Source organism: Fukomys damarensis, unplaced genomic scaffold (assembly GCF_012274545.1).
Source record: "Fukomys damarensis isolate Sample0158 unplaced genomic scaffold, DMR_v1.0_HiC HiC_scaffold_21, whole genome shotgun sequence".
NCBI lineage: Eukaryota > Metazoa > Chordata > Mammalia > Rodentia > Bathyergidae > Fukomys > Fukomys damarensis.
Window position 1 is genome coordinate 22,307,163 of NW_022900933.1, and position 16,938 is coordinate 22,324,100.

Sequence of the window (16,938 nt, forward strand, 5' to 3'; positions counted from 1 at the left end):
TGGAGAACCTCAAAACCCCACTGTCACAAATAGATCATCTAGACAAAAAAAATACAAGAACTGAACCAAACCTTTGAACAAATGGACTTAATGTCCAGAGTCAGAATACATATTCTTTTCAGCTACACACAGGTCATTCTCCAAAACAGACCATATACTTGCTCATAAAACATGTTTAAGGAAATGAAGTTATCTCCTGTATATTATCAGACCATACTGCAATTAAATTGGAAGTCAATGGCAATAGAAACCACAAGAACTTCACAAACACATGGAAATTGAATAACAGTCTCCTGAACAACCAATGGGTCACACAGGAAATAAAAGACAAAATTAGACAGTTTCTACATTTAAAAGATAATGCCAATACAACATACAGGAATCTATGGGACATAATGACAGCAGTTCTACAAGGGAAATTCAAAGAAGTGAATGCCCATACTAGGAAAACAGAGCAAGCTCAAATAAACAACCTAATGTTAAAGCTAAATCTCCTAGAAAAGGAAGAGTAGCACAAACCCAAAGCTCATACAGGGGAGGAAATTATAAAGATGAGAGCAGAAATCAATGCAATGGAGACTAAGAGAATGATACCAAAAAAAAAAAAATCAATGAATTAAGAAGTTGTTTTTGCCAAGAACAAAATCGACAAGCCTATAGCCAACCTTATCAAAAAAGAAAATGCTCAAATCCATGCAATTAGGAATAAAAGGGGTAAAATCACAACACAATGAGCAGAAATCCAGATGATCATCTATACCTACTTCAAGAACCTGTACTCTGATAAAATGGAAAACACAGAAGAAATGGACAGAATCCTAGATACACATGAATTAACAAAGTTGAATGAAGAGGATACAAAAATTCTACACACCCCAATTTCAACCACTGAAATTACAAATCTAAGTAAACATTAACCAACAATGAAAAGGCCAGGTCCTAATGGTTTCACTGCTGAATTCTGTATGAAATTTAGGGAAGAGCTAATGCCACTACTTCTCAAACTCTATAATGAAATTGAAAGGGAAGCAATACTCCCAAATTCATTCTTGGAGGCACGCATTTCTTTGAATCGAAAAGCAGAAATGGCCCAACCAAAAAAGAGAACTACAGGCCAATCTCCCTAATGAACATAGATGCAATTCCTCAATAAAATACTGGCAAAGAGAAAACAGAAGATCATCAAGAAGATCATACACCCTGACCAAGTCAGATTACTCCCAGGGATGCAAGAATGGTTTGACATATGTAAATCAATAAAGGCAACACACTATATTAATAGAGTGAGGACAAAAGCCATATGATCATGTCAATAGATGCAGAAAAAGCATTTGCAAAATCCAACATCCACTTGTAATAAAAACCCTACTAAAAATTGGAATAGTCAGTTTTCATTTCAATCTGATAAAGACTATTTATGAAAAAACAATAGCCAATATCATACTAAATGGTCAAAAACTGAAATCTTTCATGCTAAAATTAGGAATAAGACAAGGTTGTTCACTATCACCACTACTGTCCAATATAGTTCTGGAAATATTAGCCACATCAAGTAGACATGAGAAAAAAATAAAAGGAATAAGATAGGAAAGGAAGAAGTTTAACTGTCATTATCTGCTGACAACTTGATACTCTACAATGAAGACCCAAAAACTTCATCAAAAGATTTTTTATATTTAACTGACAGAGTCAGTAGATAGATGCAAGGTCAACACTCAAAAATCAATAGCCTTCTTGTACACAAATCAGACTCACCAAGAGAGAAATTGGGAAAACAATTTCACAACAGCATCCATAAAAATGAAATATCAAGGAATCAATCTAACGAAGGAAGCTAAAGACCTCTACCTTGAAAACTATAGCACTCTGAAAAAAGGACTGAAGAGGAAAGGATATAAGAAAATGGAAAGATATCCCTTGTTCCTGGGTAGGAAGAACCAATATAGTGTAAATGGCCATACTTCCAAAACTGATACATAGACTCAATACAATCCCAATTGAAATCCCAACAGTATATTTTACAGAACTAGAGAAAACAATCCAAAAATTCATTTGAAAAAAGAAGAGACCTAGAATAGCAAAAGCAATTCTAGGCAACAAAGGCATGACAGAGAATATCACAATCCACAACTTGAAACTAGACTACAAACCTACTGTGATCAAAAGAGCATGGTACTGGCAAAGAAACAGACCTGAGGATCAGTAGAATAGATACGAAGATGCAGAAACAATTCCAGATGTACTCATCCACCTCATCTTTCATAAAGGAGCCAACCACCTTCACTGGAAGAAAGATAGCCTTTTTAATAAATGGTACTGGAAAAAATGGATGTCAATCTGTCAAAGATTAAAACTAGACCCATATCTTTTACCACGCACTAAACAAAAATTAAAGTGGATCAGAGATCCAAATATTAAAAAGAAACACTAAACTTGCTGGTAGATCGGTTAGGTAGAACTCTTGAAGATGTTGACATGACCAGAATCTCAGTAGTATGGGAATTACCACAAAGAATCAACAATTTGGATCTCATCTTATTAAAAAGCTTCTGCACTGCAAGAGAAACTACCAACAGAGCTAAGAGACAACCTACAATGTGGGAAGACATTTTTACCAGCTGTTCCTCAGACATAGGTCTACTATCTAGAATATATAAAGAACTTAAAAAACTAAGACCTCCTAAATTTAAACACCCAATTCAAAAATGGGCATCTGGAATGAACAAACATTTCTCAGACAAAGAAGCAGAAATAGCAGATAAACATAGGAAAGAATGTTCAACATCTCTGGTCATCAGAGAGATGCAGATGAAAACAACACTGAGATTTCATCTTATTCCATAAAGAACGGCTACTATCAAAAAATCAACCAATAACAAATACTGGTGGGGTCACAGGGGTAAAGGACCCCTTCTCCACTGTTGGTGGGAGTGCACAGTGGCACAACCACTGTGGAAATCAATATAGAGATACCTCAAAAATTTAGAGGTCCCATTTGACCCCTGCTGGGTATCTTCCCAAAAGAATTAAAAGGATCATACCACAGCAATATATACACACCCATGTTTATAGCACCACAGTCTGTAATAGCCAAAACTTGGAAATAGACCAATTGCCCATCATCAACTGGAGACTAGATAAAGATGTGGTTTTTTTCATAAAATGGAGTACTACTCAGCCATAAAGAATGAGAATCTAGAGACATTTATAGCTAAATAGATGTACACTGAGGTGATACTCAAGTGAAATAAATAGGACATACATGCAAATACCAAGTAGTTTCTGTGGTGTTAGAAACTAAAAGTGTAAGTAAGGATCACAATTGATAATATGAGATAGAAAGAAAAGGTCTAAAGGGGAACAGGATGTGGGAGGGCAGGAGAAAGGAAAGAGGGGAAAGGAAAAATAGGAGAAAAGGAAAAAATTAAAACAAAGTCTTTGTAAATAAGGAAGAATGGAGGGGTTGAAGGGAGAGCAGAGGAATAGGGAAAAAATAAGAAGCAAGATATATCATGTAAAGTTACAAATCCCCAATGATGAATGTCATCATATGTATACCTAAAATGTACCAATAAACTTAATGAATTAAAAAAATCTCACAAAATAAGTATACAAGCAAAGCAATAAAAAGTAAGCAAAAAATGGAAACTATTATTTAAAAAACAAAACTTTTAATAGACTAAAAACATATGAAAAGATATTCATTAAGAATTATGAAAATGCAAAGGCAATCCATGATACCATAAATGCCTGTCATAATGGCTACTAAAAAGACTGAAAATAGCAAGCATTGGAAGAGATATAGAAGAACACAAATTCTCACACAGTTACTAGGATCATATACCACTGCAATTACTTTGGAAATATATTCAATTGTATCTACTAAATTTTTTAATTAATTTAACTGGTACATTTAATGTATACAATATAATGACATTCACTGTTGGAAATTTGTACCTTTGTATAATCAATCTTGTTCTTATTTTTCCTCATTCCCCTGCCCTCCCTTCAACCCCTCCCTCCCTCCCTAGCTACAAAGAAAAGGGACAAAGGGGAAGGGGAAATGGGAGGGATATGGGAAAGGAAAGAAGGGAGTGGAATTAATATGAGAAAATGAAAAATAATGGAAACAAAGTCTTTGTGTCTACTAAATTTGAAGGCAAATAGTAATTGTACCCCATCTTATGTACCAACAGAAACATGTGCATACATGCACTAAAACTCTGAATAAGGTTGGTGACAGCAATGTTTACTCACAATAGCATAAAATATTTTAAGATTCAGATATTTTGTAATGTTAAAATATATTTCAGTATATCCATACAACAGATGCCACAGGGCAGTAAAAATGAACAAACTAAAGTACATAAAACAATATTCATAAAGAGCACAATCACTTAGCAAAAAAAAAGCAGACATACAGACATACAAAAAGTCCTGTATGATTCCATTTATATAAAAAGCTCAAAATAGAAAAGGCTAATTTATGGAGTTAAAAAGTTAAAATAGCAGTAACCTATGGAGAGGCATGATTAACGACTGGAAGGGGAAATAAAGAGGCTTCTGGGGTGCTGTGAAGGTACTGCAGTACCTCTAGTTATGGGTGCTTACTTACATGGGCTTATTCACTTTGTGTAACCCACTGATACACATATTTCTGTATATACTTTCCACCTCTAACTTTTAAAAATTAAAAAGATGGTAACAAAACTGCAGCACTTTCTCCTATCAAGTGACAGTCCAGTCTAGAATTTATGAGAATGGCCAGTGTCATGTAGTAAGCAAAAAGGGCCTCAGAGTTGAATATGTAGATTCAACTATTTAATGAGTATGTAAATCAGACAAAGGCAGATTTTTTGCCATGTGACCATCAATGTTTTCAGAAAACACATTTTTTCAAAATATGTGATGTTTGTGATGTTTTACATATTTTAAGTTGCTACAATTTAAATTGAAAATACTCTTGGTGAACCTGAAAAAATTTCCAAGTATGTGTGTGTATATATATATATATATATCTGTAAAAATTTTGTCTACTTCAATGAAAATGGGTGTTATATGTTCACCTTCCTAATTGTAAGGAATTAAAACCAATAGCACACAAAAAAGGTGCTTTTAGATAGCTATGTGTTTTCATATGCTTGAAATGGGCAAGTTTCACTGAAATATTAATAACCGAGTTTTCTTCGTATATAGAGCCTGTCTATGTAAAGCACTGTAAACATAAGCAGAAAGTGAAGCAAAATAATCTGCTTGTACTGGGGAACTTACAATTTGAAAAAGTATGGTAAAAATTTTTGCTAAGTTTCCTTATCTGGAAAAAAAAAAGATATTTGGGGAATTTAACAAAATACATACTGCTCTTGAGATTGACAAGTTTGTTAACCAGTTTCGTGACAACTTCTATTACTATTTTTCCCAAAAAATTTTGATGGAGAAAAATGGACATGATGTGTACTTTACAAAATTTTAATTTCATCAAGGGCAGCGATTTGATAAAAATAAGTAAATAATTAGTATCAACAATCTGTGTCTGGCATATCAAAACCTGGGGACTGGGAAATTATCAACTAGCACAAGATCAAACAAAGACAGCAAGAAGGTCTTCGTGGCAATTGTTACTACACATTTATGTGAGATGATGTGAAAATACCTAACGGGGAATGCTACAAAGTCATTATAAAAAGCACACCACATTTTTCAAAGATCTATGAGCCAATAACATTTATCTTTCAAATGTTCATAAAACTGTTAAGTTAAAAAATTTTTAATTAATTTTATCTGTAATGTAGTACTTCTACTACTATATTTCAAACAAATTTCTAACATTTACAAGCATTTAAAAAGCGTACAGCGGTGGCACACGCCTGTAATCCCAGCACTTGGCAGGCTGAGGCAGGAGGATCGCTGTGAGTTCGAGACCAGCCTGGGCTACATAGTGAGTTCCAGGTCAGTCTCAACTACATAGTGACACCCTGTCTAAAAAACCAAAAAATAAAAAATTAAATAATAAAATAAAATAAAAAGCATACATTTTTTAGATAAAAGGACATTAACACCTAGAAGGTTAAACCCTTCTAAACTTCACTGTGATTCTGACAAGTGCAGGCACCTTCCTCTATGAGTGAAATAAAGCTTTTTATAAACAAAGGGTCCTCACCACTTCTTGTTTCTGGGCTTGATTAAGTTTTTCAGTCAATTCTTCCAAAGTCTTTTTTGTTTCAGCATCTGACCTAGACCAAAGAAAAAAAGAAATTTTAAGTTGGATACTGAAGAAAATATACAGAACTAGTGAAACTTACAGCATAGTAACTAAAAGGTATTATATGGCACTGGGCTACAGTGGTCCAGGAACAGCAAACACAAGAAACACCTAAAGGGTTGGCGAAAACAGGGATGGTGCCCAACCCCCAAATTTCTGAACCAGTTAATCTGGAACAGGGCCCAAGAATGTGTATATCTACAAATGCACCTGATAGTACAGGCATAAGGACACAATTCAGAACCACTGCTACAGTAAGAGTACCTTCACCTCATACCCTGTGTCTAGTTCTATTCTCATTGGTCCACCAAATGAATGACATACATGTGAAACAATTAAGTAGTAGAGGAAGACTTATAAACAAATGAAAAAAAACTTTTTCTCATATATTTCCTTATCTCTGGACCCATTTCCTACTGGAAACCATGTACTATACAACCACTTGGCAGGCAGGCAGGAGGATCGCTGTGAGTTCGAGACCAGCCTGGGCTACATAGTGAGTTCCAGGTCAGTCTCAACTACATAGTGACACCCTGTCTAAAAAACCAAAAAATAAAAAATTAAATAATAAAATAAAATAAAAAGCATACATTTTTTAGATAAAAGGACATTAACACCTAGAAGGTTAAACCCTTCTAAACTTCACTGTGATTCTGACAAGTGCAGGCACCTTCCTCTATGAGTGAAATAAAGCTTTTTATAAACAAAGGGTCCTCACCACTTCTTGTTTCTGGGCTTGATTAAGTTTTTCAGTCAATTCTTCCAAAGTCTTTTTTGTTTCAGCATCTGACCTAGACCAAAGAAAAAAAGAAATTTTAAGTTGGATACTGAAGAAAATATACAGAACTAGTGAAACTTACAGCATAGTAACTAAAAGGTATTATATGGCACTGGGCTACAGTGGTCCAGGAACAGCAAACACAAGAAACACCTAAAGGGTTGGCGAAAACAGGGATGGTGCCCAACCCCCAAATTTCTGAACCAGTTAATCTGGAACAGGGCCCAAGAATGTGTATATCTACAAATGCACCTGATAGTACAGGCATAAGGACCCAATTCAGAACCACTGCTACAGTAAGAGTACCTTCACCTCATACCCTGTGTCTAGTTCTATTCTCATTGGTCCACCAAATGAATGACATACATGTGAAACAATTAAGTAGTAGAGGAAGACTTATAAACAAATGAAAAAAAACTTTTTCTCATATATTTCCTTATCTCTGGACCCATTTCCTACTGGAAACCATGTACTATACAACCTTTTCCATTCTTAATTGTTTTGTTTGTTATTTTCATCAATTTCAATTCTAAACATATTCAACTGACTTCCTGTTTTGAAGAACTTAGTTCACATTGCTGTCCAATGCTAGACAAATTTAGAGCTATTTTATAGCCACACCCACACACAATCCATCACCAAATTCTGACTCTGATCTACCACAAAGAATCTTAAAACACACACCTGTGCACTTCATTCTTGTCATACCCTGGTCATCTTCAAGTCTCACATGCTAATGCAACAGACTTCTAACCCAACCTCCTCAAATCGATTCTTCCTAAGACATTCAGTCTAGGTTAAATTCTGAAGTAAATTTTATTTAATGCTTTCTAAAAGCTTGCTTTGCATCTTATTTTTATAATTCAATATACTTTTTGCAGTCACTGTAAAAAAAGGGGGGGGGTATGAAGTAATTAAACTCGAATACCAAACTTTCAGAATCAAATAGGAAGTTAAACCCTACCAGTCCACAAAAGGTACGCCACCTTGTTTCCACAAGAAACTTGTTTTGTATTTTTGGTTACACGAAGTTTCTCTGCCTTACCTTTGCCTCTGGGCCACGCAGACTATCCCTAGATGGTAGCAGCCTATATATCCAAAGCATTCCAGGACAACAAGGCACATCCAAATGACCATTTAAACTAATCAATTGAGTCACCGTGCATGTTCTTAGTGCATAATGTATACCCTTCCATCAAGAGTGTAAAAGCTACATGATAAAACCATTCCAATCTAAGAATAGACTATCTTACAATTTAGTTCCTTTTGTTAATTCCATCAACTGGTCAAAAAATCTAAGTATTATATTAACTAAGTCTTACAAGTCTAAAGATTAATGATGTGACTCACAATACAGAAATTCAAATGCTTTACTGATATCATCTTGTGAAAATAATCTGGAAACACAATATACAACAAGTGGTAAAAAGCAAAGACATTAGGGCTTTACTGCCTGAATATGAATTTTGATTCCACTACATCTCTCATATTCCATCTATAGCAAATGGAATTATTTCATCTCTGTTGCCTCTTCTATCTCATAGAGTTCTTGCAAGAGTTAAATTTAAATCTGCAAAGCATGAAATAAGTGTTCAATAATGTTAACTAGTAGTACCAATAACACTAGTAATAGTAGACTCCAATGTTCATTACTAAATTCCCTGCCATCCTCTTCTGAAAGCAGGTAAGTTATATATGCTATACCTGATAAATTTAACCATTATAGTCTGAAGTCTTTGCTACAGCAATGGAGAAATGGTATACAATATGTTTTAGGTAGCTGGTGAACATGGTAAACAAGCTTTAACACAGTTGTCATTCCCTAGTCACTGATGTATATAGACTGTACCTCAAACGAGGGCATAAAAATCTGTTTCTTAGAAAAATATGAACTCCAAAATAAAGCAACCTTCCACTGTCAGCAGTAAAAATATAAATAATTAGACAGATCTAAATTACACGATCATTCATAGGAATTATCTAGACTAGACCAGATTGCAAAGGATAGGCTGACACTAACCACTGGCTTTCAAAGACTCAAACATAATCTAAGGTATTAAATTCTACAATGGCTCATGTCCATTGACAAATTCTACATCATACATTTTTGTTCTGCAAAGCTAAAAGTTAGCCCGTCAGTCTTAGTCTTGTTCTCTGACTCTATGTCTGAATAGTCTGTCTCCTCAGCCCTTGTCTCCCTAGTATATTTCTAAATCTACCGCTTTGCTAAGATTTCATAATGTATCTCTCCATAATGTCAGTATTCCATTGTACTAAAGTGTTTTTAAAATATGAAATTTATTTGTCTAACATTGAATCATGATATATTATAAATTGTAAGGGTGTTGAACTAGTCTATTAAAAATTTTGAAATACTTGAATAAAAAGCATTGTTTTTTAAAAATCTATGCATACATGTCAATTAGAGAAACTTATTCTTATAATAATTCATGCCTCCCCTGGAAACCATATTCTGCTTTTACCGGCTCCTTCTGGAAAGCTCTCTGTTGAAATCTTCACCAAGGCGAACTTGTTCACTGCTGAGATCTCGGAGGGACTGATGAAAAGCATGAAGCTAAAAAAGGCAAAACAGTTACCCATTAAGGCTTCTGTTGAATTCTTCCATGAAGATTCACTAATGGTTAAGAATAAATCATTGTTCTTTACATACTGACCAAAGTCTCTAATGTTATTAATAAAGTATAAAACAAACACTGATTCTAAAAAATTTTTTTCAAAGAAAAGCAATTTGAAAAGCTACATACATCATTACCTATCAAATCTTTCATAGTATAGCAATTTTACCCCTTATACATATGGAGTCAGCAAACTCTTTCTGCCTCCATCATAACCACTCAACTCTATCACTGTCATACAATACTAACTATAGACAAATAAGCATGGCTGTGTTACAAGACTTTATCTTATTAACACACAGGCCATATTTGCCAACCCCTATGGCCAAAATCCTGCTACCCACATGCAATAAGAACAGTAAGAAACAGCAATGTTCAAAATAACAACACTAGACCCAAAAGTCCACCAAGAATAGAACAGTCAGGGACAGGGATTTAGCTCAGTGGTTCCACCATCTGCCTTGCAAATGCAAGCTCCTGAGTTTGATCCCCAGTTCCAAAAAAAAAAGAATAGAACAGACATAAATTTTAGTATATTCCTCCAGTGTAATATCATACAGCCATGAAAATGAAAGTATTTAAGCTAGTCACACACATTAGTAAGACTAAATGTCAAAAACACAGTAAATTATAGAAGATATTCAGTACTATTCCATTTATATACAGTTTAAAGGCAGGCAACATTTAAATAAGATGTAGTAAAATTATTTTTAAAAAATTATAGAAAAAAATAAAAGTATATAAAAGTCAGAATAGTGCATACTCCTTGGGGAAGAAAAAAAAAACATAAAAGAAGCTTGAAGGTAGGATAATGTTCCATTTCTCAGCCTGGGTAGTGGATACATGGCATTCGATCTCATTATGATATTTTTATCTGTAAATATATGTGCTATCTATGTACATGTGTAATATAATTTATAATATAAATGTTTAAGTTATACAGTTTTCTAGAAATAAATGACTCAGTTAAACAAATACACATAAAACAACCAATCAGTGCCAGTACCTGCTAGGAAACTAAGTGGCTTATAATCTATTATGGAAAACAGATAGTTAAGCTACAAATTTTCACTGGGACATTAAGAATGTACCCAGTTAAGGAGAGCTAAAAGTCACGTTAAGAAAATGGACTTAAAAGAAAAAAGGAAAATGGACTTAAGGAAGAACAATAAAAAGAAAGTAGAGGGTGTATGGTGGACAAATAACAGATGTCCAATTTTGCAAATCAAAATTCTAAGATTCATCCTTGATGCTTCCATTTCACTCATTTCTACTTTCTTCCTTGGATATCCGATCTTCAAGACCTATCAGTTTAATCCATTACAAAGCTTTTCTATTTACTCCCTTAGTAGGGGCCTGGAATATAGAGCAAGATTTTGTTTCCAAAACAAACCATAAGCAATGATGATAATAATACTGTCTAAGAAAATTTTCCACAAAGTATTTCTGAACTCATTTTGTTTGGTTCTTTTTCTTATGTAAATGAAAGGAACAGATGAGTATCCTAAGACAAAATTTTAGCACTGAATCCTAACAGTGCCAAAACAAAGATATCTAAGTCAGAAACTTCCCCAACCTTTTTAAATTAATATACTACCTAAGACAATGAAAGAAAAAATTGAAGCTCTTCAAAGAACTTTATAAACACAGAAAAAGAAATACATCCACAGAACTAATTATTCAGAAATTGTCAGTGAACAAATAAAGTACAGAATTAATAGAAAATAGCTCCATCAAATAATTCAACAATCAGAAAAACAGGGCCAGACATGGTGGTGCACACCTGTAATTCTAGCACTTGGGAGGCTGAGGCAGATCATTGGGAGTTCGAGGCCACCCTGGGCTACACAGTGAGTTCAAGGACAGCCTGAACTACATAGCAAGATCCAGTCTCAAAAAGCAAAACAAACAATCAGAAAAACACTAATGCAGGGGGCTAGGGATTTAGCTCAGTGGCACTGTGCATGCCTTGCAAGCTCAAGGTTCTGAGTTCAATCCCTGGTACCAAAAAAAAAGAAAAACACTAATGCAGGAAAAATCAAAGGGTCAACTATACAAAGACTAATTTGTTCATGACTCTTCAAACTTAGCAAAATGAGAAGTAGCTAAGTTAGCAGGGCTTTCAAAGGAGTGAGGTACCTACACAGGGAAGGATTAAAGATGTCCAGCTAAACTCATTTTTAAATCTTCAAAATATGAGCTTCCATAACAAAACTCAAACGTGTAAGAAACCTTAGAGCACAGGAAATAAAATAATTTACCTGGTTTAAAATAAAAATTAGCAAAGTCAATGTAAATAATTTTTTTGTTAAAATATGAAACAAAGTTCAAGTTTTAGTCATATATAGAAATATATGGCAATGCTCCATACAAATTAGACAGTACAAAGTACCTGGGCCATATCTTCAGTCTCCCGAAACCGGACACTCGTTCTGGACTTAATTCTTTTATTACCCTGTGGATCAGATTCCTTCAGAGGTGAGGTAGGTGGAAAACGGTGGCCTTCTGCAAGTGAAAAAGGCAAGGAAGGAAATTAAGACAATGAATGAAAAGAACCTATCCAAAATTTTACTTTGTACATGCACATCAGATGTGGATATACACACATATTCTTAATTTAGACTGCTTCCCAAGTACTGATCTTACAGCAGCCATAAAATTCCACAATTTTGCTACCACTCTGGCTCTTAAAACAGAAAACCAGAACTAACCTGAAAATAGAATGTGGCAAACATTCCAATGTTTTGTTTTTCCAAAGCAGCAAAAGGTTTAAATTAAAATAATTAAATTTTTTAAAACAGAATGCCTTCATAAAATGTAATTTAATACTAATAAAACAATATTGCATGCAATAATCTAATTCTAAACAGTGTATAGAAATCAATAAAAGTCAAATAAATACATAAAAAGTAAATAAATGATTGTGTCCAACTCTTAATCAATCATTATTACGATGCAAAGTACTAATGTTCAATCTATCTAAATCAGCTCCCCTCACTGAAGACTTCTAGTCAAACATGAATCTCAGTGCTACAGGAAAGAATAAGTAAGATTAACTATAAGCAAACTCAGCATATTATAACTTTTAACCTAGCCAATGACATTTAGCTGCACACCAAGGCTAAAATTCATTTGTTCTTAACAAGTGCCATAAAATAGTACATAATCAAATGTTTACACTATTACACTAGGATGAGATCACTAACCTAGAAAACATACCATATAGTACACCTTATTTGTATATTTCATTCTTTGGCAGCAAACAAATATAATTCAACTTTTCTCTGGTAAAGCTCCAAGTAATCTACAGAGTTAGAAAAACCAAAACTAACAGAATCAGAATAACAAAGACCCTTTAATAAAATTCTAAATACACACTATGAAGTCCTTGACAACTACATGTTCTAATACCTAAACTGGATATATTATATTTCTCCAAAGAAAAAATGTATCCAATATGTACTTCAGAAATGTTTTTTTTTTTTTTTTTTTTGGTACCGGGGATCGAACACGGGTCCTTGTGCTTGCAAGGCAGCCCACCAAACCACTGAGCTAAATCCCCAGCCCTAGAAATTTTTTACAAGTGTTTTTAGAACATCTGAGGAGTTTACCTGTCATAGTGCCACCATCAATGTCACTTGCACTCAGACTTGTAACGGACATACTTCTCCCTCCTGAGTTTCTCAATAAACGTTGACTTTGCAGCTGGCCTATTGATTGTTCCAAGCTTTCTTTTAACTAAATTATAGAATATAATGAAGGGAAAGTTACTCTTTTTAAACAACATCCAAATATAAATAGACTAAAGATTTTAAAGTAACTGGCTTCCCCAAGAAAATAAATTATCAAAGACATTTTGAACTAAGTTATGTAGGGAAATATAAAAATAAAAAACATAAATCTTTTAAAAACCAATGCTAACATCTGGCTTTAAATGGCATCTTTCTACTAATAGAGCATGGAAGAAATGTCTACTGTAAGACTGAAACATCTAATTGATGTACCATCCAGCAAAGAAACATAAAACAACAAATACAAAAAGAAGAGAGAAAGCCTATCCACTTTTTTCAGAAATACCAGATCTGTAACAAAGAGGAGACTGAATGCTGTAGTGCCTGATATTATGAAACAATGTAAACTGCCGAAGTCTATATCTATTTCATTCATTCAAAGACTTGTAAGCCTAGAAAACTACTGGGACAGACATTAGACTGTCAGCTCACACTAGTTTACTGTTGTCCAAATGCTTTCTTCAGATGATTAGGGAATCTGTAACAAGAAAAAACAAAAACAAAAAATACCCTTTTAGACCTAAAGAGCTATTTTAAATAAAAACATGCTAAATAATTGAGAATACTGTCCAGAACTATACAACACCTAGAGACCTGAGAAGATTCAAGTAACACCAAGGGAACAAAGAATAAAGCTGAGGAAAATCCATATCCATTGCAGAAGTATGGTCTGATATTCAAAGATCAGCCTGAATTGCTGACATTCTTTAGGTCTAGATATCTTACCCAAGGATAATGAAAAATAATTATTTTTAAAATACTACATGATCAATAAAGCAAGTCATCTAAAATTCTTTAAACAGAATGTTTAAAAAATTGATCAAGAAGGCAGGTTTCCCTATGTAGAAAGAAATCCTCTGTTGACACAAAGCATAGGTTCAACAGAGTATGAGTCACAAATGAAGCAACTCCTTTTTTATTTTAGTTGTTTTAAGACTAAAACAATCTAAATCAAAAGAAATAGAATTTCAGGTATCTACTCCTTTTGTTCCTCTCATTTCTAGAAGAAAAAAAGGCTAATTATTTTTCACATTCCAGAAATCCTAAGCTGGAACTAAAAGTTTTTGAATAAAGTGAATTTTCACTTATACATATGCACATACATGCACGTGCGTGCGCGCGTGCACACATACACACACACACACTCATACCAAAAAAAAAGCCACTGGAGGACACGTAGAAAAATATTGTAGAACAAGAGAAATGAAACATAACATCAAACTCTAGGAGGGATAAAAAGCACTGGAAAATTAAACATTTCAGAAACAAGATAAGAATATAGAAAAATAAATTGGTGACCTAATTTCAAAAATATAAAAAAGATCTATCTATCTGAAGCCACTAGGGATGGACAGCCCAAACGATACAATGTAAAAGCCAGATGAATGAAATAAAAAGGATTTTAAATTATTCCATGAAGTTAAGCTTCATGGCAATAACAGGTACTTCACCTGACACATAAAACTGAAAATGTAACTGAATTAACATTCACACTTGTATAGTAACAACTCAAAAGATACTCATAAAATCTGATTGCAATATAGAAAACCAATCTAATAACTCCGACAGCACAAAAGCAAAGGAATAAAGAGTTGAAATACAAAGTCATAAAAATTGCTTTAAACTCTTTAGGACCATAACTCTTAACTAGGTACAAAGCCAAACCAAACTTAAAATTAAATAAAAATGAAATAATACTAATAAAACTCCATTTAACAATTTTCTAGAATAGATGATAGTATTTTGCTAAAGCAAATCAATACATAATCCGAGGTTGCAGTGACTACATTGGTATAGACTGTTGAGCTTAATATTACTACCTCACCACACACCAAGTGATGATTTCATTTCTCCCATTTTCTCATCCCTAAAAAAAAACAAAAACAGGCACAGGGAACATGCTAGTGGCTCTGAACTTGAATGGAATGCTTACTTATAAGGTTGATAATTCAGTGTACATGCTGTCAAAGCAAGGACATAAGGTTGTTTAATTCAGATCAAGACATGCTTTTAGGGTTAAGAATCACGGTGATTAGGCCCACTCTATACAATCTGAGTGCTCAACAACTATTAATTGCAACAATCATTTCAAGTATGACTATGAGTCATGATACTTAAGATGAGGGAATCATACATCACCACTAGAGGACACGGAAACAACTCACTGTTTTAGAAATTAGTAAATACATAAAATCTAAGAAAACTATAAAAGCTTTTAGATTATCATTAAAATAAAAATACCAACTTTTTTTAATTCTTGAGTTCTTTAGAAGTTGCATAAAATTTCTCTGAAAAAACTCTGGTTAGAGACAAAATGTAGGTCATTACGGAAGAGACATACAAAACCTAAAGGACTTAAATAAGATTCAAATGGTATAATTGACAATGTGAAATAGGACGAAAGGAGCTAAAGGTGTAGGGGAAGTGGGAAGGTTAGGGAAAAGGAAATAAGGTAAAAGAAAAAATATAAGAAAACAAAAAGATGGAAACAAGTTTTTGTAAATAGGGAAGTGTGGAGGAGCTGAAGGAAGGGCAGGGGTATGGGGAAAAAATAAGAACCAAGACCTGTCATGTAAAGGTACAAGATCCCAATGATGAATGTAACTGTACTGTGTACCTAAAATGTACCAATAAACTCAATGAGAAAAAAAACTTAAAGGTCTGACTACACTATGAAAACATTCTGTGATAGGAGATAATCTGGACAAGAATGGGTACTCTTACCTATGGGTAATGCCTACCATTACTTTCACAGAGACCATGAGAGCAAAATATGAGAAATAATTATTACCACACAGATAAAACAGCTATCAAGTATTCATCAAATTAGTTTCTACACAAATAAAAACGAGAACTTTAAAAAAAAAAAACAGTAACACTAAATGATGCAATTTAAAGTAAGTTTGAATTTTGGAAACCACTTATAATTCCATGTACTTTCTTCAAACATTTTTTACTCTAAATTATCCTTTATTTTCATACTAAGAAAACACATCCTTTAACACAACACAGATTATTCAGAAAGGCATGAAAATTTGGCCATGTGTAGAAAACTAGATTCACTTAGTTGCATGCTGAGCACAAACTGGAAACACTTAACTATTTATTTCCTCTAACCATTCAGTTGTTTCCACTTGAAAAGAAATATCACAGAGTGGGTACTTAGCAAACATTCATATACAGTACTGATGATCACCAGAGTCAGTTTTCATTGCAGGTTAGATATATGTTGATATAAGAAAATTCAGTACGTACTTCCATTTACAAATGTTAGGGGTCAAACTGGCAAAATCTAGGACAAAATTGGAGGAGGATGAGAGATCATCTTAAGGATTTTGTCTGGGATAATAATGTCATCCTTAGGCACATTGACTAATAGGCATTTTAGGGCCAGGGATTTAGCTCAGTGGTTCAGCGGCCTGCCTTGCAAGCGCAAGGACCCGAGTTCAATCCCTGGCACCAAAAAAAAAA

The 16,938-nt window shown here is 33.9% G+C and overlaps 1 protein-coding gene across 1 annotated transcript in view; it reads right to left on the minus strand.

The window, feature by feature from the left end:
* Cep128 (centrosomal protein 128) overlaps positions 1–16,938 on the minus strand; it is a 410,341-nt gene that overhangs the window by 362,908 nt on the left and 30,495 nt on the right. The window contains exons 6-9 of the mRNA XM_033766889.1: positions 13,288–13,414; positions 12,069–12,181; positions 9,524–9,615; positions 6,981–7,053 (exon numbers count right to left, since the gene is read on the minus strand). Of these exons, the coding sequence (XP_033622780.1) occupies positions 6,981–7,053; positions 9,524–9,615; positions 12,069–12,181; positions 13,288–13,414 (405 nt within the window). The remainder of the gene's footprint in view (positions 1–6,980; positions 7,054–9,523; positions 9,616–12,068; positions 12,182–13,287; positions 13,415–16,938) is intronic.